The sequence below is a fragment of the Xenopus laevis genome, chromosome 9_10S, assembly GCF_017654675.1.
Source record: "Xenopus laevis strain J_2021 chromosome 9_10S, Xenopus_laevis_v10.1, whole genome shotgun sequence".
In the NCBI taxonomy this organism is placed as follows: domain Eukaryota; kingdom Metazoa; phylum Chordata; class Amphibia; order Anura; family Pipidae; genus Xenopus; species Xenopus laevis.
This window is the reverse complement of record NC_054388.1, coordinates 15,551,607-15,574,849: the sequence shown is the minus strand read 5'-3', so window position 1 is coordinate 15,574,849 and position 23,243 is coordinate 15,551,607. Positions and strand designations below refer to the sequence as shown.

Below are 23,243 nucleotides of genomic sequence, written 5' to 3'. Positions count from 1 at the left end.
ATTTGCCCCAAATATGTGGGCCAGGCCAGCAGCAACAGCAAAATTATTGCCCGATCTGTACTTGCGAGCATCAGAGCAAAATAAGCCCAGTGCGCAGCAGCAGCTCTCTTCGTTGCCCGTCACACAAACCGCGCCAGGCCCAGCAATGTGCCTCTTCTCTTCTGCCCACTTCTGTTTCAACGCTTGCAATCAATGTTGACGTCAATACGCTCCTACAGCGCATGCCATTATGGAAAGCCAGGAACTCAATGACAGCAAGTAAGGAGAGGGGGTTGGGGAACGCTGCTGGAGCGTATGTCTACTACTAAAAATTCACACACGGTCGGTGTATTCAATTAGATACACTACAATTTAAACCAAAGGTTTTATTTTAAATAAATAAAAAAATTTCCCCTAAAGTATGCCCCCTGTTATTGCGCCTGGCAGGCGCCTACTCTGCCTGCCCTAGTTCCGGCCCTGGATACAGGTATGAGATCCGTTATCTGGAAAACTTTAATCCAGAGAGCTCCATATTACAGAATGGCCATCTCCCATTAGACTCTTATCCAAATAATTCAAAGTTTTTAAACATAATTTCCTTTATCTCTGTATAATAAAACAGTACCTTGTACTTGATCTCAACTAAGAGATATAATTAATCCTAATTGGGATGGCAAACCACCTAATGGATTTATTTAATGTTTTTTCATGATCTTTCTAATAGAAGTAAGGTATGAAGATACAAATTAAGAAGAAAGATCCCTTATCTGGAAAGCCCCAGGTCCCAGCATTCTGGATATCAGGTCCCATAGCTGTACAGATAATAACATCTTCTGTATCGCGTTTAATCCTCATTGCCAGCGGGAAGTCATTTCGGAGGATTAGTTTGCCCCCAGTAGAGAAATATATACCAAAATCGAAAGCTTGGTCTGAACATAGCGGTTTTTCAATAAAAATTAAAAAATTCTGAAAAATCATTTCAAAGGTTTTATTTGCTGCTCCGATATCCAAACCTATATTAGGTACCAAGAAAAAGCAAATATGCCATTGCCAGGGGTCCACTGAACAGTTTGAATACGCCCATTATCATAGGTTCCCCCAAAGTATCTGGCATTTGTAGAGACACCAATATGAAAGTTACGCACATCCAATTGTTCAAGTGACTTTGACTTTCAGCTACTGAGAAATCAACAATTGAACTGCAATTTTTTGTGGTAAAAACACAGAAATATATGTTTACCCCCCCAACCCATATATTTTGGAAGTACAAAACATTCTACCGAATATAAAATGGTACCGTCATTGCCTTTCTGCTCCAAACTACTGAGGTCGCAAGGCTTTCCCAAAATTGTCGTTTTGGTGAAAATATGTGAAAATTGCTCAAACCTTCAACTTCCCAGCACCATATCACCTCATGTAAATCATGTATGGCACTAAGAAAAAAGCACCCTAAATATGATTGCCATGGTTCCTCTGAACATTTTGGTGGCCATTGTTAATAGGTTTACCAAAGTACTGGCAATTTAGAGGCCCCAAATGAAGTTAGCGCATACAAACAGTCCGTGGAGTAACTTCAGCTAATGAAAAATCAACACATTGAGCATTTTTTGTGGGGTAAAAACACAGAAATATATGTTTAACCCCCAAACCCTTATATTTTTGGAAAGTACATTCTACTGATCTAAAATGGGTACCCATGCCTTTCTGCTCCACACTACTGAGTCGCAAGGCTTTCCCACAGATTGTCGGTTTTTGTGAAAATATCTGGAATTGCCCTCAAAGCTTTCAAATTTCCAGCATCATATTGTCCATGTAAATCATTACCAGCATAAAGCATCCTAATATAAACATAGGGGTCTACTAAACAGATTGAATGCCCAATGTGCATAGATATAACCAAACTATGTGGGCACAGAGACCCCCAAATAACAATATGTATAGACATTTTCACTGGCTGACGCGCTGGCTGCCTGCAATATAACCACCCGTGTGTGTATTAATGCGATATTAGAACCCCTCTAAAGTACAGAGACCCCAAAAACCATATATTTTCAGAAGACACACTCTGGAACATCCAATTGGGCAAATAAAGTGTTTCTACTGCAGAACTGCCAAACTGACAAATCAATGCTGAACATCAACGTTTTTTTATCAAATTTCTGAAAAATTGTACAAAAGCTTGGAATTTTAACCCCATTATTATGCCCCAACTTTCGTAACTTTATCAGCATAAAACATCCTAAATATGAACGCCGGGGTCTACTAAACACTTGATGCCCAATATGCATAGCATATAAAAACAAACTTGTGGCGCACAGAGACCCCCAATGACAATGGTGTTATATACATTTCAAAGCTGACGCGCGCTGCTTGCAAATTAACACCTGGTGTGGTGGGTAAATATGCGACATTAGAACCCCCTAACAGTAAACAGAGACCCGCAAGAAAACCACTATATTTTCAGAAGGGTCAATAATTTCTACGAATCCAATATGGTAATAAGTGTTTTCTACTACAAACTGTTTGCCAACCTGCAAAGCAAATGCTGAACACAACGTTTTTTATCAAATTTCGGCAATCCTCACAAACTTGATTCCTACCCCATTTATGCACACATTTCGTAACTTATCCAGCATAAAACTCCTAAATATGAACACCAGGGGTCTACTGAACACTTTGATGCCCTATGCATAGACTATAATCCAAACTATGGTGGCGGCAACAGAGACCCCCAAATGAAATAGTGTATATACATTTTCACGCTGACGGCTGCTGGCTGCTGCACATATAAACACCTGGTGTGTGTAAATTATGCAAATTAGACCCGCCCTAAAGTAACAGAGACCCAGAAAACCATATATTTTCAGAAAGTACACATTCTTCTGGACGAATCCAATATGGGTAAATACAGTGTTTCTACTGGCAAACTGCCAAACTGCAAATCAATGCTGAACGTAACGGTTTTTATAAATTTCCTGCAAAATGTCAAACAGCTTGAATTTACCCATTATATGCCCCAACATTTCGTAACTTAATCAGCATAAAAACATCCTAATATGAAACCGCGGGGTCTACTGAACACTTTGATGCCCAATATGCATAGATATACCAACCCAAACCTATGTGGCGCACAGAGACCCCCAAATGACCATAGTTGTAATATACATTTTCACGTGCTGACGCGCTGGCTGCTGCCATATAAGCATCCGGTGTGTGTATTATGAACATTAGACCCCCCTAACAGTACAGAGACCCCAAGAAAACCATATCATTTTTAGAAAGTACACATTCTGACGAAATCCAATATGCGTAAATAAGTGTTTCTAGCTGCAAACATGCAAACTGCAAATCAATGCTGAACGTAACGGTTTTAATCAGAATTTCTGAAAAATCGTCACAAAGATTGAATTTTTACCCCATTATAATGCCCCCACATTTCCGTAAACTATCAGCATAGAAACATCCTAAATATGAACGCCCAGGGTCTACTGACCTTTGTGATGCCCAATACGCATAGATATACCAAACTAATGTGGCGCAACAGAGACCCAAATGACAATAGTGTATATACAATTTTCCACGGCTGACCGCTTGGTGGTTGCTTTTTTTGCAATATAAGCACCCCTGGGGTGGGGGGGTTTTGTGGGGGTGTATTATGCAACATTAGACCCCCAAAGTAAGAGACCCCAGAACAACCATATATTTTCAGCAGTAGCACTTCTGACGAATCCAATATGGGTAAATAAGTGTTTCTACTACGCAAAACTGCCAACTGCACAAGCAATGCTGAACGTAACGGTTTTTTATCAAAATTTCTGAAAATCGTCCAAAGCTTGAAATTTTACCCACCATATATGCCCCACATTCGTCAACTTATCAGCATAAAACATCCTAAATATGAACGCCAAGGGGTTCTACTGAACACTTTGCCTGCCCAATATGGGCATAGATATAGCCAAACTAATGTGGCCGGCACAGAGACCCCCCCAAATGACAAATAATGGTATTATACATTCACGGCGACGCGCTTGCTGCTGCAAATATAAGCAGCCGGTGTGTGTATTTCTGCAACATTAGACCCCCCTAACAGTAACAGAGACCCAGAAACCATATATTTTCAAAAGTACACTTCTGCACGAATCCAATATGGGTAAATAGTGTTCTACTAACAAACTGTCCAAACTGCAAATCATGCTGAACGTAAACGGTTTTTAATCAAATTTTGGAAAACTCTCACAAAGGCTGAATTTTACCCCATTAATGCCCCACATTTTCGTAACTTATCAGCATAAAAACATCCTAAATATGAACGCCAGGGGTCTACTGAACACTTTGATGCCAATATGCATTAAGAATATACCAAAACTATGTGCGCACAGAGCCCCCAAATACAATAGTGTATATAATTTTCACGGCTGACAATGCGGCTGGCTGCTGCAATATAAGCCACCTGGTGTGTTGTATATGCAACATTAGACCCCCTAACAGTATGCAGAACCCCAGAAAAACCATATATTTTCGGGAAATACACATTCTGACGAATCCAATATGGGTATATATGTGTTTTCTACTGCAAAACTGCCAAAACTGGCAAAGCAATGCTGACATAACGGTTTTTATAAAATTCTCTGAAAATTGTCAGAAAGCTTGAATTCTTACCCATTATATGCCGCCACATTGTCGTAACATATCAGCATAAACATCCTAAATATGATACGCCAGGGTGTTACTGAACACTTTGATGCCCAATATGCATAGATAACCAAACTATGTGGCGCACCCAGAGACCCCAAATGGATATATAGTAGATAAAATTTACAAGGCAAAAACAAATAAGGCAGTAACGAGTGAAATGCAAAAAATCCAATAAAACCACCACAAAAATCAATGTTTTTTTTTCCAGACCTAGTGGTTATCGGCCTCAGAATCACAGTTTGAATATTAAGCTGGCAAACAGGTTTATAACGGCTAGAAAACAAGTGAACACCACATATGCAGCTGAAAATGCAATAAAATGGGGCTAAAAGATTCTATAAAATGGCTAAAAAGCACCAAAATACCCCAAATTGAATATAATCACCGAAACAACATACAAAAGATATTGACAGTAGGTTACGAAATACGCTATCCTTAGGCAATTAAAACATTTTTTTCGCCAAAAAAGAGACGATGCGATAAGAAAAAAAAAAAAAAAAAGCCACAAGCCATGTATGTGCGTGTGTGTACAAATGGTAAATTACATGTTATGTGCGCGTGTGTTGCGTGTGCAACGTGTATGTAAGCTGCAGTGAGTGTAATTGACCCCCCCAAATCCCCAAAATGTAATCTGTTAAGTGTAGTGTAAGTGTGAATCTAAGTGTGTATTACTGTAATAAGTGTGTGTTGGTGTGGTTTGTTGTGTAATTGTTGCACTAACCCTGAAAAAGTCCGCTGGAGACTGTTTGCATGACGATCAGCAAGAGCCCCTGGAAGAGATCCTGCGACGTGGTTCCTGTCTCTGTGCTGTGGGGGCGAGATCGGACGGCTCAGTGTAGGCTGCAAGCAGCAGGACACGTAAGGTAACACGTGCCCTGCTGCCCTTTTTTGGGCCCCTGGGCGATCGTAGCCCCCCAGGGGCCACTCGATCCCTCTGCTCTGCGCTCGTTGCCTAGGGGCCAAGGGATCGGAGCGGAAGCAGAGCGAAGCGGCTCTAACAGCCGCTCCTCCCGCTCCACAACCCGGAAGTGCTGCAGAACGTAGAATCTACGTTCTGTGGCATTTCACCGTTACTTTTCCACAGAACGTAGGAGTTCTAGCTTTCTGTGGGCCTTAAAGGGTAAAAGAAAATGAGAAATACAAAATACTGGTAATCCCAATTTTCTGTATCGTTTTTTTAATCCACAATTATAGAGAGATCCAATCCTGTTTAGCTCGGTATTGAGTATTTTTATCTACAGTTTATTCCCTGGACACTAAACCCTAGGGAAGAGGTGCCAAAAGGAGATTCAGGAATCTATTAGTAAGACTTTTTAGCTGGTGATCAGTAGATCTCAAGAACTGTCAACAACAGCTTGAACTAACACCCTCCTACTATTTCATGTTTATCATGATAATTTCTTTATTGTTAAAGGAAGGAAAGTTTTAAAAACTAAGTAATGCCTTAATAAGACAGGGGCCACCTAAAATATACAGTAAGACCATCAAAGTAATGACTGTCTGCTGAGTCCCCTGTCAAAAAAAAAACCACTGCATTTCTTTCCTTCTGTGTACACATGGATTTCTTATCAAGACTTCCTGCCTTCAGCTTAAACTTCCTTGCCACCCGGGCAAGAGCATGCTCAGTTTTGCTCTTCGCCCCCCCCCCCGCCCTCCCTTCTCTGCTGTAATCTGAGCCCAGACCTATAAGTAGCAGGGAAAGACTCAGGCAGGAAGTGATGTCAACACCAAGCCTAATAATGCAAGCTGCTATCCTAACCAAACAGAAGCTTCTTAGCATATATATATATAATATGATATATAATATATTAATATATATATATAATATATATTATTATAATATATATATATATTCTCCTTAATCTGAGGCCCAAAGCTATCAAGTGAGCAGGGAAAGACCAGGCGGAAGTGATGTCAACACCAAGCTAATACTGCAGCTTGCTATCCTAAACAAACAGAGAGCCTTCTACACATATATATATACATATATATCCATAAATACATATAATATATATATACATATATATATACATATATATATATATATATATATTATATATATATATATATATTTATATATATATATATATATATATATATATATATATATAGCATTCTAGCTTGCACTATTGAGCTAATCTATTGGCAATAAAATGCTCGTAGCAATCGCATCTCCTTTAAGATACCTGGAACTATTGTTTTTTATGAATGTAGAAGTATGGCACTCCTGCCCTAGGGTAATCATTTAAGAAATTCCAATACACGAGGATAGAGACCTTCTTGTGAGCTTGTTCAGATGTGGGGGAAAAAAAGAGATGCTTTACTCACCATAAAAATTATTCTTCTCCTCCAAAACAACAGGGGAAGTGTTGAGCTGAAAGTAAAGATCACATTCTAATGGGGGGGTTCTGAGCTACTTACTGCATACAACGACCATAGGTCGCAGTAATATGAGTCAGACTAAAAGTGAGATACTAGGGACAAGGTCTCAAAGAGTGATCAAATTGTAATGGTTTCTCAAACTGCAGATCATAGGGACTATAGTGATGAGAATTGGACACATTATTAGCTACAAAACCCTGCTCATAATGAAATGTCTGATTTTTTAATGAATTAAACATAAGGTGTGTATTTATATATTCCTAATGTTGTCAATAATTGGAAATACCATTTTCAGTGGTTTATTCGTATTGTTTTCGGCGTGTGCTTTATTATATCGACTTCTTTTGGTTTAACTTTGCCACTATTTTTCCTCATTTTATCCTTATCCTTACCCGATCTTTACTGCCTGAGAAACTTTCCACACAAGCACCGATGACTTCTCCAAAGCAGCCGCACTGGCACATTAAACAAAGAACTGATTATTTCCAAGGTATTTGGCAGGACAATGCATTGGATTCTCACAACTTGCACCTGCCTTGGCTATGTAATTTATATAATCCCTACCCTCCCTTTCATGTTTACCAGACATAGTCCATGTTCAGTGGATTCCACAAAGTTTAGAGCTTGTGAATTCAATTTGTGATTGGCACTGTCACTGTGGCACCTGCCCCATAGATCTGGGACTCTCAGAGCTCAGAGAAATGTGATCCCGGGGGGTGGGGGGGTGGAAAGAGGAGCACAAGGAACCAAAATTCATGTTTAAAAGCCAACATATCAGCCTTGCCTTATACACCAGATATGCAACATGGGGGGTTTCTAGGCCAAACCAAATAGCACAGGTAGCATTTCTAGAAAATCTCTTCATTTAAAGCAGGGCATTTGATCTGTAGGTGTTAAACCAAAAGTGAGATTTCTTTTTGCAGTAGATCATAGTACTTATAGGGACATTGATAATTATTTCTAGGAATCTTGACTCCTTAAAAATATTCAGGAATATAGGCATCCTATTCAAAAAGGACTTTATTGTTTTACTGAAAGATCTGTACTGAAGCAGGTGCCTAGTGTAGACAGTAGGGATGCACCAAATCCAGGATTCTGCCTTTTTCAGCAGGATTCAGATACGGACGAATCCTTCTGCCCGACCGAACCGAATCCTAAATTGTATATGCAAATTAGGGGTGGCGAGGGAAATCACGTTACTTTTTGTCACAAAACAAGGAAATAAAAAATGTTTTCCCCAGTGGCGTAACTACCGGGGGAGCAGGGGTGCAATTGGGCCAGGGCCCGCACCCCCGCAGGGGCCCCCGGCAGTCACGCGCCCACTGCAGCAGCTGCAGCGCCGCACGGAAGAGGGTGGGGGCGGAGCCCGGCTGCACGGCCCGCACCAGGGCACGACCCCACCTAGTTCGGTCTCTGGTTTTCCCACCCATAATTTGCATATGCAAATTGGGATACGGTTCGGTATTCGGCCAAATCTTTCACAAAGGATTCGGGGGTTCGGCCAAATCCAAAATAGTGGATTCGGTGCATCCCTAGTAGACAGAAACATATTGTATAAGATAGGGGCAATTCTATGGCACAGTCGTTACTAACAGCAACTTTTTGTTCACAGATCCGCACACACACACATTTCTGCAGTGGGGAAAGTGCCCCCTCTTTATTAATTTACATCACCACCAACATCAACGTTTCGGGGAGTACAACCCCCTTCATCAGGATGTGTGAATTACAAATGTGACAAAGACGTTTATAGGCATAACCCCGCCTCTTCCCTCTTGATCACAAAATCAGGTAGGGGCAATTTTATGGCACAGTCCTTACTAAATTATTAACAACTACTCATTACCAGGAGCTGGGGGTGGTTATTCAGAGCTCCTATTCAGAGGGGCTTCTCAAAGCAGCTGTGTGCAAGCGCCTTTTCCTATTTAAACAGCCCCACCTAGTGGCAAATATAGGGTCGGGTATCCGAATATTCCCAAAGATGGTGTCAGGGAATTCATTAGGTTGATTCATTTTGAGGAGTAGGCATGTGGCTGAGCTGGGATATTGAGGGAGAGTAGGAGTGTAAATGAGCTGGGAAAGTGAAGGAGAGAGTAGAAGTGTGGCTGAGCTGAGAAAGTAGGGGTGTGGCTGAGCTGGGATAGTGAGGGAGACAGTAGGAGTGCGGTAATTTAGTATATTCCAGAGGGGGTTCTAAGGCATGTAGGCCTTACTAGGTTAAGGTAGGTGTCACTCACTCTTTCTTATTTATATAAGAAAGAGTGAGTGACACCTACCTTACCCTAGTAAGGCCTACATGCCTGGACTGGCAATCTGTGGGTTCTGGCAAATGCCAGAGGGGCTGCTATAAGGTCCCATATAAAGTCAGTATTTAGTGGGCTGGTGGGGGCTGTTTGAGCCTCTGTTGGGCTGATTGGGCCGCTATGTACCTGAAATGCCAGGGCCTATTTTAATACTCAGTCTGGCCCTGAAGGCCTATAGAGTTAAAGGAAAAATCAACAAGCACTCTGGAAGCCTCTTGTAGTAAGTAAAATTATCGCTTTATTTCAAATACATTAAAACCACAATGGTTTTAATGTATTTGAAATAAAGCGATAATTTTACTTACTACAAGAGTCTTCCGGAGTGCTTGCTGATTTTTCCTTTAACTCCACAAGTGCATACACCCTTGGCTACGGGTTCGGGGCGATGCACCCGGACCGCTTGAGACGTCGGGTGAGTGCTTTTCCCTTATCTACCAGAGACTCCACACCGTAACTTTTGTTTATGTGATTGACCTGGGGTTTCTACACCCAGGCCACTTTCTTTAGCGGGTGAGATATTACCTATTACTCATCCAGCGAATATATCAATTAGTAATTTGTATTAGGACTGTGCAGCTGTTATTTTCCCACCTGAAGGCCTATACCCAGGCTGCTTAAAGTATCATGTGGATAGTCCACTTCTGGTAGAAAAGAGGCTGCTCAGAGTTCCTCCTCAGGAATAGAATGCCATGGTATCAACAGGAGCAAATACACACTGGGATTCATCCTGTTCACTATATTGATGCCGCTACAGTCCACTGTACAATGGAAGACAGGCTCTCCTTGTATTAAATCCACTAGTAAATATAGGAGGATTGCATGTCCAGCGCAGTAAGGACAGTTCTAGTGGGTAGGCAAGGAGCTCAAAGCCGTCTTGAATCATGGAACCAGAAAGGCTATCTACATTTAAAAAAGAGAGAAAGATGCAGCTGGAACATGGGCAAGCAGTCAATGGCTATGATAGGAAACGCTCATAACAAGACAGATCAATGCCATGCTGTGGTCAACTCCAAAGTTACAAATCTAAATTTTTAGCCACATGGTAAAATACTGCTCCTCCAACGTATGAACTATACAGAGGCATGACCAGCACCATCATACCAACCAGTGAGCCTGCCCACCTTAAATGGGTACTGGCCCAGAATACATAGTATTGCAAGATGCAACCATGGAGGATGTTCAGATTCACAATTTAGCTTAGGAAAGCCACACTTTTTCCTGATAGTCTGTTAAAGGAGACATTTTATACAAATCTTTTAAAATAATACCCCCTTCAGTGCAAAGTGCAGTGATGCAAAAACAACCTTAAAAAAGAAAAACCCCTCTGAAAAACCATTATGTAAGAGCAGATGAGATACTCTAGGTTGAAATGAAGAATGGGAGTGTCTATTCTCCCACAGTATTCCCTCACCTTTTCTTTATTTTGTTTCACTGTTCTCTCTTGTTATCTACCTATCACTCTGATCCAGTTCACTTTTCCCTTTCTGTGCCGTTGGATTTTTTTCTCATGCACCCCTGCCCTCCCTATTGACAACAAGATAGAAGGGCCCTATAATGATCCTTGGTGGTCAGAGGGGCTACCAAGCCAAATGACACAATGACATAAATAACCTGCCATGAGAATTTGGCATGTGCAGTTCCATTCAGGTGTTTCTCAATTGGTGTGTCTCCCGCGTCTGCTAAAGCTGTGGTAATATAAAGCATTTGACTTCCGGTCAGATTGGGTGCTATTCTTATGCAAATCCTCAGGACTCTCCATTTAGAAAAGTGTGGGATCCGACCTGAAGTCAAATGGTTATTGCAGGTTAAGCAGACAGGGGAGACAACAGAAAAACAATGGGTAGATTTCTTCTTGTTTATCTGACAGCTTGGACTGTGATGATTCCAGGTGAAATTCCGGAATCTAGTGCAACACAACAGTTCATTATATATTCATTACTTTAGGACACTTCCGTTTTTGGTGTTACTGTTCCTTTAAGTCTGTTAATTTTTCCTTCAGCCTTGGACCCTTCATGAGTAGTTGGAGGTCATCAACCTTTCCTCTGGGCCAGACTCTTCAGTTAGTAGTTTATGATTTGATGGAGGTGGTACCAAATGCAGAGGAGTTGCTGGTTAATCATTGCATCCCAAAGTTACTCAGGCATTGATGAACCATGAAAAATCTGAGGGCCTTTGAGCCATGCAAAGTAAGTCATGGTTGACTTTGAAAGTTGCTAGTAGTCCCAGATGAAGTTAATTGTATGGTCAAATTTGGTAAGAGATAATGCCAAGGATAACAAATATGGTATCTAACGTCTCTTTACAAAGGTCCAGTATTGGAAGGACAGGAGACAGACTTATTTAGAAAGAATTAAGCCAAATTTTCATGTTGTATTGGATCTGGGAAATATAGTTACTCTCACTAATATGTACACACCTGCTCCAGATATGGCAACTTTCATGGAATGCTCATTTTTCTTGAGACTCTCTAGCATTTCCTTCTGAAGCACTTGCATTTTCCCAAGCTCTTGTTCTACTGAATTTTTAGACTTCGCCAGAATGTTCCTCCTGCTGAAAAAAAAAATCTGTATGACTTATGGAAATAGTGACAAAGAACAGTTTTAAATAAAACAGCCTTTATTGGTGCAAGGGGATTACAGCAACGTTTCAGACCATGCGGACTTTTATCAAGCGGGTCCTTTATCAACTGCGGGTGCTGGACTCACTTCTTTGTCAGTATTGCCAGTGGAAAGTGGCCATTGGAGGACGTGCACCCAACTAAGGAAGAAAGTGAAAGTCGTGATGACTACTAGTCTGCTAATTGACTTATGGAAATAGGTCACGGACCCCTTGTCCACTCTAAGGTTGAACAACACTATGGTAAGTTTACAGTGCAAATCATGAAGGCAGGGCAGTGCTGAGCTAGTGCTACAGTATCCCTACAACTTGCTTCATGGGAAAATAGGTTTACCTCCTTAGGTTACCTACAGTTTATTAGCTATAAAAGAAAAGAAACATTAGCCAATCAGGGGCACATCCTGTTGTGTCAAGAGTCCCAACCTATCATAAAAGGTCCCTATTGCTGTGTCACACTATTGCTATCAGTTATCTACTGCTGAGATTAACACTCAGTGGCTGGCACAGCGCAGACATACTTCAGTACAGTTGGAGTTGAGGGCATGGTCAGTTGGGCTTTCGGTTTTGGAGAGGTGGTGCCATGATGGCTGCTTGTGGGTTGGCCCCTGATTACTGGAGCGTGTCTATCTTTAGTACTGGATCTGCAAAAGAAAGTAGTAGAAAATCAGTGCACCCCTTACGCCAACAGTCACATCTTTTTAGCGCCGTCTCTCAAGAAGAATACGAAGTCAAACTTGCACTGGCAGAAACACACAACACAGTAGATTCTAAGCCAGTGCTGGATGGATGTAAGCAGGGGGACCAGAGACCACGATGAGAGTATAATTTGTCTGCGTATGTAATATGAGCGAAGTACATTGATGACTATGTGAGGTAATCAATTGCAAGTTAACAGCAAAGTACCATGATGGACATGGATTTAATTTAAAACTCCGCTGCACAAGAAATTTCCCAGTTTCCTGCAAGTAAGCAGCCAGGGTTACTGGGCTCCTGCAAAGAATGGAAACAAATCATTCCTAAAGAATTGAAAATGTGGTCACTGGGGATGATGCAGTTCATTAGCCTATAGGCATACGTACCCTTTTCGTTTTTTGCATGGTGAGTATATAGATTGTGCGGTCTCTTTTTCCAGATGCATTATGAGGATCTTCTGCCGATGTTTCTTAGACATCCGCCTGGCAGACCTGTTGTAGGGAGAGACGGTGATAGCAGAGATAAATGAGAAGAGCCAGATAAGTTATGACATGGCAGAAACATTCCAGTCAATAGGATTTCCACTGTCTTAAAGGGAAACAACACCCCTAAACATTATAGGTCTCGAAAGATAAAATAGCCCTTATGTGAAAATGCTTCATCTAAATATGCAGAAGCATTCTATCCATTGATTGGACGATGGAGCCCTTTGTACTCCCACATTTTTTCCTGTTAGTCAAAGCCACCTGAAAAAAAATAACGCAGTTCTCGGGAATCACTAAGGCCATCATAAAATGCCGACGGGTAATATTACACATATTACAGACCAATTGAAGCATCACAATTCCATATAAAGTATGGCACTCGGAGAATTAAGCGTGCATGCAAATGGTATCAAACTATTTCTCCATAAAGTCAACCCAACTAACTGAATAAATTAGACAAGCTGAAAATAGCTGTGGCATTGCTTCTTTTAGCACAACCAACAGAAATGCATTCAACTCAATCCACTAATGGCTCAGAATTATCTAAACCAGTGTCGGACTGGCCCACAGGGATACCGGGAAAACTCCCGGTGGGCTCAGGTGTCAGTGGGCCCTCATGCTGCTAAACATTTGGCCTTTTCCATGGCCATTCCCTATTTTTATCAGAACAAATAGGCTAAATATAGAAAAATAGAGTATAGTATGTAAAGAAAAGAGACTAGGAGAATAGAAGTTGAGTGAGGAGAGGAAGAAAAATAATGGGCCCCTGGTCTAAGATTAATTGGTGGGCCCTTGTCAAAGGTTTTTGGGTGGGCCCCTGGTGTCCCAGTCCGACACTGTCTAAACCTCCCAAATGGTCAAACATGCCAAAATGGGAGAGTAATTCTTATTGTCCATCAATTTGTAATTCTTTGCTTCACTGCATATCTAACAATACTGTCAGCATCACTGGGTCCTGTACCAATATAGAGCCAGTGGTCCCCTTCCAATAAACATGGGGATCTTAAATGAGATAAAGCATAAATAAAAATACCCCTCAAACTTGCTGGCACTGACAGATATGGTTTCACTCTGGGTTAAAAGAAATTCATATCCTATAGATGCTACAGTTCCTGCCTGTGTTTCAAATGAGCAGTGAGGTGCCTGCCAGAAGCACAGTAGGAGGAGGAGGAGGAGGATAGCCCATTACATCCCTGCTTTCACACAAGCAAATACAGGCTTCAGTTCCCTATCAGGTCACACCCTAAAATGTGTTTTTAATGCATTCAGGGAAATACAACCTGGAATTACAAAGGAGGCACAAGTAGAGTGTGGTCAAAGTAGGAGAATGAGGGGAGAATTAGAATGAGGATCAATAGCAGCTATGTTAGTTCAAAAACATTTCTGAAGGCATGTTCGGTGGCAACTTAAAGGGTATGGCCCTGGCCTAATTCTTTGCAGAGTCAAGCTCAGCGCACCATCCCATCTCTTTGTCCAGCCAACACCCCAAAAGCAAGTCTAACCAAAGCAAGTCAAACGCCCCATACTTCTTTAGAACATGCAAATATATTAGCACTGCACTCAGCACGGAGGTCCCTTACACTCCCAGCAGAAAAGCCTGAGTATTTGTCACTTACCAGCATTTACACAAGTCTCTGAAAGCGGTTTCTGGTCCGGGGGAATATTTTCTGCGTTGGTCACTTGGTCTAAAGAACAGGAAATGGAGACAGATGACATGTGGCAGACAACTCAAATATATAAATCTGTCCCATGTTTTTGTCAGTGTGGTTTTATTGAGGTGTGCAAGAGAGCAGGACTGTTTCTCCCAGCCTAACATTGTCCATTAGAATTAATATTCCTTATCAAAGATACATGAGCTGAACCCCCACATCTCCTTACTGGGGTCCCACTTATCTAAACAGCATGTAAACATGTGCTGAACTTGCAGCCAATCACTATCAGGAAATAAACATAAAATGTGATTGGCTGTAAACTCACTTTCTTATTCTGGGATCAGAGGTGAGCGGAGCATTGATACAAGGGGCATTAAGGGAAATAATGGCAGAAATTAAGGAAATCGCTATTGGAGTGTGACACTGGCTAGTGCCTGGGATATTAGCCTTGGTTTTGTGTATATTCTAATAGAAAATATCATTATGGGAGGAATGGGGAAACAGGCAGACTACAGACAACTCAGGATAAATACACAGAAGTACATCCTGGCATTTGGCCGCACAGACAACCGTTAAATAACGGATTTCTCACTTTCATTTCTGGGATCAGAGGTAAGTGGATGCACAGCACACACTGGGAGACAATTTATGGAAAATAATGATATAAATGAAGAAAATCACTACTAAATTGAGTCACTAGGTGGCACCTGGGATATTAGCCTTGGTTTTGTCATTTTAATAGATTATAGGAGAGTTGGGGTTGGGGGAAGGAACAGGGATGCAGGGAGACTACACACCTGTCAGGCTAAATACAGAAAGTATAAAATAACATTTGGGATTCCAATTGCTTTATATTTAAAATAAGTATAAAATAATATTTGGGATTCCAATTGCTTTATATTTAAAATAAGTGCAAGTTAAGAAATAATAAAAAGTCTGAAATCTCCTATGTTAACATATAACGGGGTCACTATAGCAACATCTGGAGTGACATTTGCTGTTCAGGTTTCTCCTCTAATGCTATTAATATTTATATTTCTCTCTGTATCTCACTTTGTATATAACATTTACTTCTTAATAAAGCTGTTAAGGGAAAGTTAAGAAATTCTTAAGGGGAGAAGTCTGAAATCTCCCATGTTCCCATATAACAGGGGTCACTGACAGTGTTTGGAGTGACAGTTGACAGTTGGCCACTTGCTGTTCAGGTTTCTCCTCTAATGTTATTAATATTCATATTTCTCTCTATATCTCACTTTGTATATAACATTTACTTATTAAAAAGCTTTTCAGTAAAAGTTAAGCAATTATTAAGGGCAAAAGTCTGAAATCCCCATGTTCCCATATAACAGGGGTCACCCAGTGTTTGGAGCGACAGTTGGCCACTTGCTGTTTTCCCTCCAATACTATTAATATCCATATTTCTCTTTAGACCTCACTTTGTATATAGAACTGACTTCTTAAAAAGCTTTAAAGGAAAAAGTTTTGGAGCTGCAACTTCCCAGTCACTGTTACTCATGTCCTGAATGTCCCAGCATCCCTTGTCACACCTGCAGCCTGTAGTCTTCTAGCTATTAATGAACTACAAATCCCAGCATCCCTTGTCAGACCTTTAGACGATAGTACAAATCCCAGCATCCCTTGTCAGACCTGTAGCCTATAGTACAACTCCCAGCATCCCTTGTCACACCTACAGCCTGTAGTTTTCTAGCTGTTACTGACCTAAAAATCCCAAAATCCCTTGTCAGACCTGCTGCCTATAATCTTGTTACTGTTACTGACCTTCAAATCCCAGAATTCCTTGTCAGCCCTGCATCTTGGGGTCTTCTAACTGTTACGGAACTACAAATCCCAGCATCCCTTGTCAGACCTGTAGCCTATAGTACAAATCCCAGCATCCCTTGTCAGACCTGTAGCCTATAGTACAAATCCCAGTATCCCTTGTCAGACCTGTAGCCTATAAACTTCTAAATGTTACTGACCTAAAAGTCCCAGCATCCCTTGTCAGACTTGCAGCCTGTGGTCTTCTTATTGTTACTGAACTGAACTACAAATCCCAGCATCCCTTGTCAGACCTGTAGCATATAGTACAAATCCCAGCATCCCTTGTCAGACCTGCCGATTGTGGTCTTCTAACTGTTACTGAACTACAAATCCCAGCATCCCGTGTCAGACCTGTCGCCTAAAGTACAAATCCCAGCATCCCTTGTCAGACCTGTAGCCTATAATCTTCTAAATGTTACTGACCTAAAAGTCCCAGCATCCCTTGTCAGACCTGTAGCCTATAGTACAAATCCCAGCATCCCTCGTCAGACCTGTAGCCTGTAGTACAAATCCCAGCATCCCTTGTCACACCTGCAGCCTGTGGTCTTCTAACTGTTACTTAACCACATATCCCAGCATCCCTTGTCAGACCTGTAGCCTAAAGTACAATTCCCAGCATCCTTGTCAGGCCCGCAGCCTGTAGTACAAATCCCAGCATCCCTTGTCAAACCTGTAGCCTGTAGTACAAATCCCAGCATCCCTTGTCAGACCTGCAGCTTGTGGTCTTCTAACTGTTACTGAACTACAAATCCCAGCATCCCTTGTCAGACCTGAAGCCTATAACCATCTAACTGTTACTGACCTACACATCCCAGCATCCCTTGTCAGACCTGTAGCCTATAGTACAAATCCCAGCATCCCTCGTCAGACCTGTAGCCTATAGTACCAATCCCAGCATCCCTTGTCAGACCTGCAGCTTGTGGTCTTCTGTTACTGAACTACAAATCCCAGCATCCCTTGTCAGACCTGCAGCTTGTGGTCTTCTGTTACTGAACTACAAATCCCAGCATCCCTTGTCAGACCTGCAGCTTTTGGTCTTCTAACTGTTACTGAACTACAAATCCCAGCATCCCTTGTCAGACCTGCAGTCTGTAGTACAAATCCCAGCATCCTTTGTCAGACCTGCAGCTTGTGGTCTTCTAACTGTTACTGAACTACAAATCCCAGCATCCCTTGTCACACCTGAAGCCTATAACCATCTAACTGTTACTGACCTACACATCCCAGCATCCCTTGTCAGACCTGTAGCCTATAGTACAAATCCCAGAATCCCTTGTCAGACCTGTATCCTATAATCTTCTAACAGTACAGTTTACTGACCTTCAAATCCCAGCATCCCTTGTCAGACCTGCAGCTTTTGGTCTTCTAACTGTTACTGAACTACAAATCCCAGCATCCCTTGTCAGACCTGCAGCTTTTGGTCTTCTAACTGTTACTGACCTACACATCCCAGCATCCCTTGTCAGACGTGTAGCCTATAGTACAACTCCCAGCATCCCTTGTCAGACCTGTAGCCTGTAGTACAAATCCCAGCATCCCTTGTCAGACCTGCAGCCTGTAGTACAAATCTCAGCATCCCTTGTCAGACCTGTAGCCTATAGCACAAACCCCAGCATCCCTTGTCAGACCTGCAACTTGTGGTCTTCTGTTACTGAACTACAAATCCCAGCATCCCTTGTAAGACCTGCAGCCTGTAGTACAAATCCCAGCATCCCTTGTCAGACCTGTAGCCTATAATCTTCTAAATGTTACTGACTTAAAAATCCCAGCATCTGTTGTCAGAGTTGCAGCATGTGGTCTTCTTATTGCTACTGAACTGAACTACAAATCCCAGCATCCCTTGTCAGACCTGTAGCATATAGTACAACTCCCAGCATCATTTGTCAGACCTGTAGCTTGTGGTCTTCTGTTACTGAACTACAAATCCCAGCATCCCGTGTCAGACCTACAGCTTGTGGTCTTCTAACTGATATTAAACTACAAATCCCAGCATCCCTTGTCAGACCTGCAGCTTGTGGTCTTCTACAAATTTAATTTCATTTCATTTAAAGGGGAACTTTGCTTTAATGCTGTTGAAGCAAAAGAAAAAACTGATGGTAAATTTTGTTTTTTGCCAGTGGAAATCAGATTTTTAGAATTAATGGTCAGAATAAAATAACAGATAAAACAGATAAACAATATATATAAGTTTAGGGTTTGTTTCTGTACAATGGGAGAATTGGTTGAGGGTGTGAATACTTATATAAGGCAGTGAATCCTGATATGTATAGCAGAGAGGACTGGTGCATGTGAGCTTACAATCTCTTCTTTCTTTCTGTTTCCCCACACAGTGAATTTTGCGAGCGACGAAGCGTTTTCACAGCGTTTTCGAAGCGATTTTCAGAGTGATTTTCCGAGTGATTTCACAGCGATTGTTTTAGAGATATTCAGTGATATTCCATCTGTTTTTGGCGTTTGGATATAACATCTTCCTTTGACGTCAGCTGATATCTCTTTATAACCCAACAGCTCTTTTAAGAGCTAAAAAACTTAGGCGCAATGCTATTCTGCGCCCCCTGGAGGAAGGTAAGTCAACTGCTACTGTTTTAGCTGAATTTAGGGTTTTGCTGAATAGAGAACAGGTACAGATAAAGTATAGAATGTAATAGACTCTTTCTCTTCTCCTTCAGCCACAGGCGGAATCCAGAACCCTCTCCGAGACTTATGAGGTGAGTAGAAAGGAGGGTAAAACACTCGCCGCTACTGCCGGAAGTGAGACATGTTTTGTACCCTGGGGAATATTATGTTATCAATAAAATCCTTCTTTTTTTCTATTTTATTTTCCAGCCTCCTGATGGTCGGCTGACCAAGGATGTGCTTGTTGGAGTGGGCGGCACTGGAGACGTCTACAAGGTAAGTTACCAACCAATTCCTAGAGAGTAGGGGAACTGAACAAGATTGTGATCACTACACACAATCACACAATGATTTAGGCAGACATATCAAGCTTCTGGTTTGGGGGCTGCATTAGACCCTCTCTTTCCTACTTGTATATAAGTCAACCTTTCTGTCTGTATTACAGGGACGACACCATCGTAGAGGCGTGGTAGCGGTGAAGATCGCCAACATCAGCCGAGTACTGTATCTTTATAATTCCAATCACTATATATCAATCCTATTTGTGTAGATGTCTATGTGAACTAAAGGGATTTCTATTACTCCACTCCAGGATGAAGAGTCAGTCTGCAGGGAGCTGAAGTTTCTCCAGCAGTTCGGAGGCCACAAGAACATCGCCTCTTACTATGGAGCCTACTACAGGGCTCCACTCACGGAGTGCTCATCGGAGCTCTTGGAAGTAAGAAATGATTTACTGTATCGTGTTCATTCCTCTTGTGCCAAAACAATCTCCACTGGAAGTGACAGAATACATGACCTGAAATAATTTCTATATATTGCAGATTGTTCTTGAATACTGTGGTGGAGGCTCTCTGTACAACCTCATCAGTAAGACCAATGGCCAATCCCTGAAGGAGACCTGGATTGGCTATGTCTGCAAGGAGGTTTTAAAGGTAAGGCCAGATTTACCTCTTAAGGACTCTTCTTTAATTGCATCAATTATATATACAATCTCTTTGTTGGGAATGTTTATAATCTTATAACCTACATCTCAATCTCCCCAGGGGCTGCACCACATCCACAAGAACGGGGCCGTTCATAAAGACATCAAGAGCCCGAACATCATGCTCACAGAGACGGCCAAAGTGAAGATCAGTGAGTAAAACTTACAGTTATAAGAGTAATGGATGGTGGGGAGCTTCTGTGAATATGGAGTCAGGGGGTTTCATAATTCAGGTTTCTATCTTATTGTGGTTAAACAAGTTATTTTCCATTAATGGATTCTATCTGTCATTTCAGTCGACTTTGGACACAGCTGGGACCTGGACCCGCAAACTGGGTTGTGCCACGAAGCGGAAGGGACACCACATTGGATGGCACCCGAGGCCATAAGGCAGAAGGGCCAGCGCCTGGCGTACGACACCAAAGTATGTTGTACTTATAATACTTGTAACAACACGGAGCAGTTACTTATCAGTGTTAATGGGACATAGAAGCAGTTATTTTCTCATGGAGAGAAAAGAGTTTTTCCGAAACGTTGGGTCTCTTAACTTTGTGCACAATGTGTCTGCTTTAATATATTTGCTCATTTGCATTGTGAAACTGGTGTTATGTACTGTAACTGCTATTGTTTGTATATTGCTGTATACACTTTTATATATAATAAAGCATTTTTTTTTACTTTTACATATACCATGGTGTGTTCATTTACTAGGGGGTGCATTGGGCTATTTTAGAAGTTGTTTTCTGTTCTGTTTTAGCCATAATTGAGCTAAGGAGAATGGCATTTTTGCACCCATGATAATATATGTATATGTTTCTAAAAGAGAAGTGCAGCCTTTTTACTTAGATTTTATTAAACACCCACTAACCCAATTCTCTCCTTCTAATGCTCTTTGGTGTGTCTTTTGCAGTGTGACATCTGGTCGCTGGGGATAACCGCCATCGAAATGGCTGAAGGAAAACCACGTAAGTGAATCACAACAATTATGGCTACTTTATTTTATACATTGAGCAGCAAAGTTCTATATCAGAATGGGAGGAATTTGGGATGATTTGCTATTTCCAGCAAAAAATAACTTTTTCTATAGATTAAATAAATAAATAACTTCTAGACATGTTTGATGAACCTGATGTATATGTTTTTCAATTTCAGCATACACAGGGCAATATCCAGTTGAGGACCTGATAATTGAAGCCCAACCACCGAAGCTTCAATCGAACACCTGGTGAGTCTGTCCCAGCTCGTGTCAGATAGACAGATATACTGCAAAATACATGTATATTCTGGGGTATAGCTAATGGTTACTGGGGTGAGGGAGAGGGAGAGAGAGAGGGATGGATAGATAGATGATAGACAGACAGACATATAGATAGCTAGATGCGAGAGGGATAGAAAAATATACGATAGATAGATAGATGATAAATAGACGATAGATAGATAGATAGACAGATAGACTGCAAAATATATGTATATTCTGGGGTATAGCTAATGGTTACTGGGTAAAAGCTTCTGGAATCTGGAAATCTGGGGATTTTTTTTGCTAGCTAAAGCTAAAATCTCTGGTTTTTCCAGGTCACAGCATTTTGTGTCCTTCTTGGAGTCCTGTCTGAAAAAGGATCCTTCGGAGAGAGCGAGTGCTGAAGAACTCCTGCAGCACCCATTCGTCACCCAAATACCACCTAAGAAGATCGTCAGGGCTGAGATAGAAGAACATCTCCGGACTCTGCAGAACTTGCCGGCCAAGAAAGGTGAGGGAATCCATTATATTTGATACGACTGCACCATCTCACAGTGTAACTCAACAGCTGCAAGAGTTGCTTTTATTATAATCACACTGGGAATAATAAACATGTTTTAAGGGGTACTTAATATAAATTTTAGGATAATGGTGACAATGGTGTTGTAAGACAATTTGTATTTGGTCTTCAGTCTTTATTTTTTTGTTTATGAATCATATACAAGCTCTAATTAGTATTCATGAATCACAAATATGATTTTTCCCTCTACAGGACTGAAGGGAGTTGCTCTCTCAAAGCTGCGGCGTGCTTGTGACTTCTGCAAACAGACATCGGCAGAACAAGAAGCAGCTCTGCAAATGGCCCTGGAAGGCTTCTCCTGTTATTGATATTGTGGCCAATAACATCAACAGCCCAGAATCAGTTTCCTAAATCACAGCCAAGGAAAAAGAAACATCCACAGGGTAAGGTCCATCTCCATTCAGTATAATAGTTCTCAGCTGGTAGACAAATAACAATTTGATCCCCTGCTGCCTGGTGAGTGTCTACATTGGTAGGACCCGAATCCTCACTGTGCACAAGAGGTGGGTTTCGGCTAGAAGATGCTCAAGTTTACAATTCTTGGTCACAATCCTCCCCAAAATCAAGGTTTTCTGTGCTGATGTACAATAGCCTCACTGGCAGCAGCCACACAATAACACAACAGGGTAGAATGTGATTGAGAAGGCTCAGGCATTATTTCTTATTCCCATAGCCAGTGCATTTATTTCTAAAAGGAGCATCAGCCTAGAGAAAAACTCCCTAACATGATGGAACCCTAATGAATATAGGCGTGTGCATAAATGCCATGCCTCTGAATGAGAATTAATGATGATCTATTACTGACTGATATTTTTGTCTCATACAGATCCAGTGGCGTCTGCAGCTCCACCAGCAACATCTCCTTTCAAGCTGATGCAGTTCAGCAAGTGGTAACTTCAAGATTCCTGCAACAACACCAGCAGGGACTTTATCTCCTCGATCATATTCTTTTCAGACCACCACATCTCCACCAGTGGAGTCTTTGCTTCATTTTACCTCACTCACCCCACACACATCTCCACCTCAGTTTGAGGTGCCATAGTTCCATCCATCTTCCTTTTTTTGGCAGACTACTACAACCCCCAACATCTTGCCTTAAGCATCTACATTTCACAGAACCATAGCTCCAACATTCATATCTACCTCTACAGCTCCAGCAGCATTCACATTTTCAAACACCATAGCTCCACTATTAGGACCTT

General features: G+C 41.5%; 2 protein-coding genes across 3 annotated transcripts; one reads left to right on the top strand and one right to left on the bottom strand.

The window, feature by feature from the left end:
• Positions 1–10,023: 10,023 nt before the first annotated feature.
• Positions 10,024–15,150, bottom strand: LOC121398883 (targeting protein for Xklp2-B-like). Of its 2 annotated transcripts, none has more exons than XM_041578435.1 (5): positions 14,770–15,150; positions 13,055–13,159; positions 12,494–12,616; positions 11,776–11,906; positions 10,024–10,259 (listed from the first exon to the last, which is right to left on the bottom strand). In XM_041578435.1, exons 1-5 carry the CDS (start codon positions 14,967–14,969, stop codon positions 10,108–10,110), a joined length of 711 nt encoding a protein of 236 aa, XP_041434369.1. In that variant the 5' UTR covers positions 14,970–15,150; the 3' UTR covers positions 10,024–10,107. The 2 variants fall into 2 exon arrangements, with proteins under 2 accessions (XP_041434369.1, XP_041434368.1); XM_041578434.1 differs by having other exon boundaries at positions 10,025–10,259; positions 11,776–11,909; positions 14,770–15,143.
• Positions 15,151–20,439: 5,289 nt separating this feature from the next.
• LOC121398889 (serine/threonine-protein kinase 4-like) lies at positions 20,440–22,953 on the top strand. The gene is made up of 6 exons (XM_041578447.1): positions 20,440–20,648; positions 21,135–21,189; positions 21,377–21,449; positions 21,797–21,972; positions 22,234–22,424; positions 22,868–22,953. Exons 1-5 carry the CDS (start codon positions 20,595–20,597, stop codon positions 22,347–22,349), a joined length of 474 nt encoding a protein of 157 aa, XP_041434381.1. The 5' UTR covers positions 20,440–20,594; the 3' UTR covers positions 22,350–22,424; positions 22,868–22,953.
• The last annotated feature ends 290 nt before the right edge of the window (positions 22,954–23,243 follow it).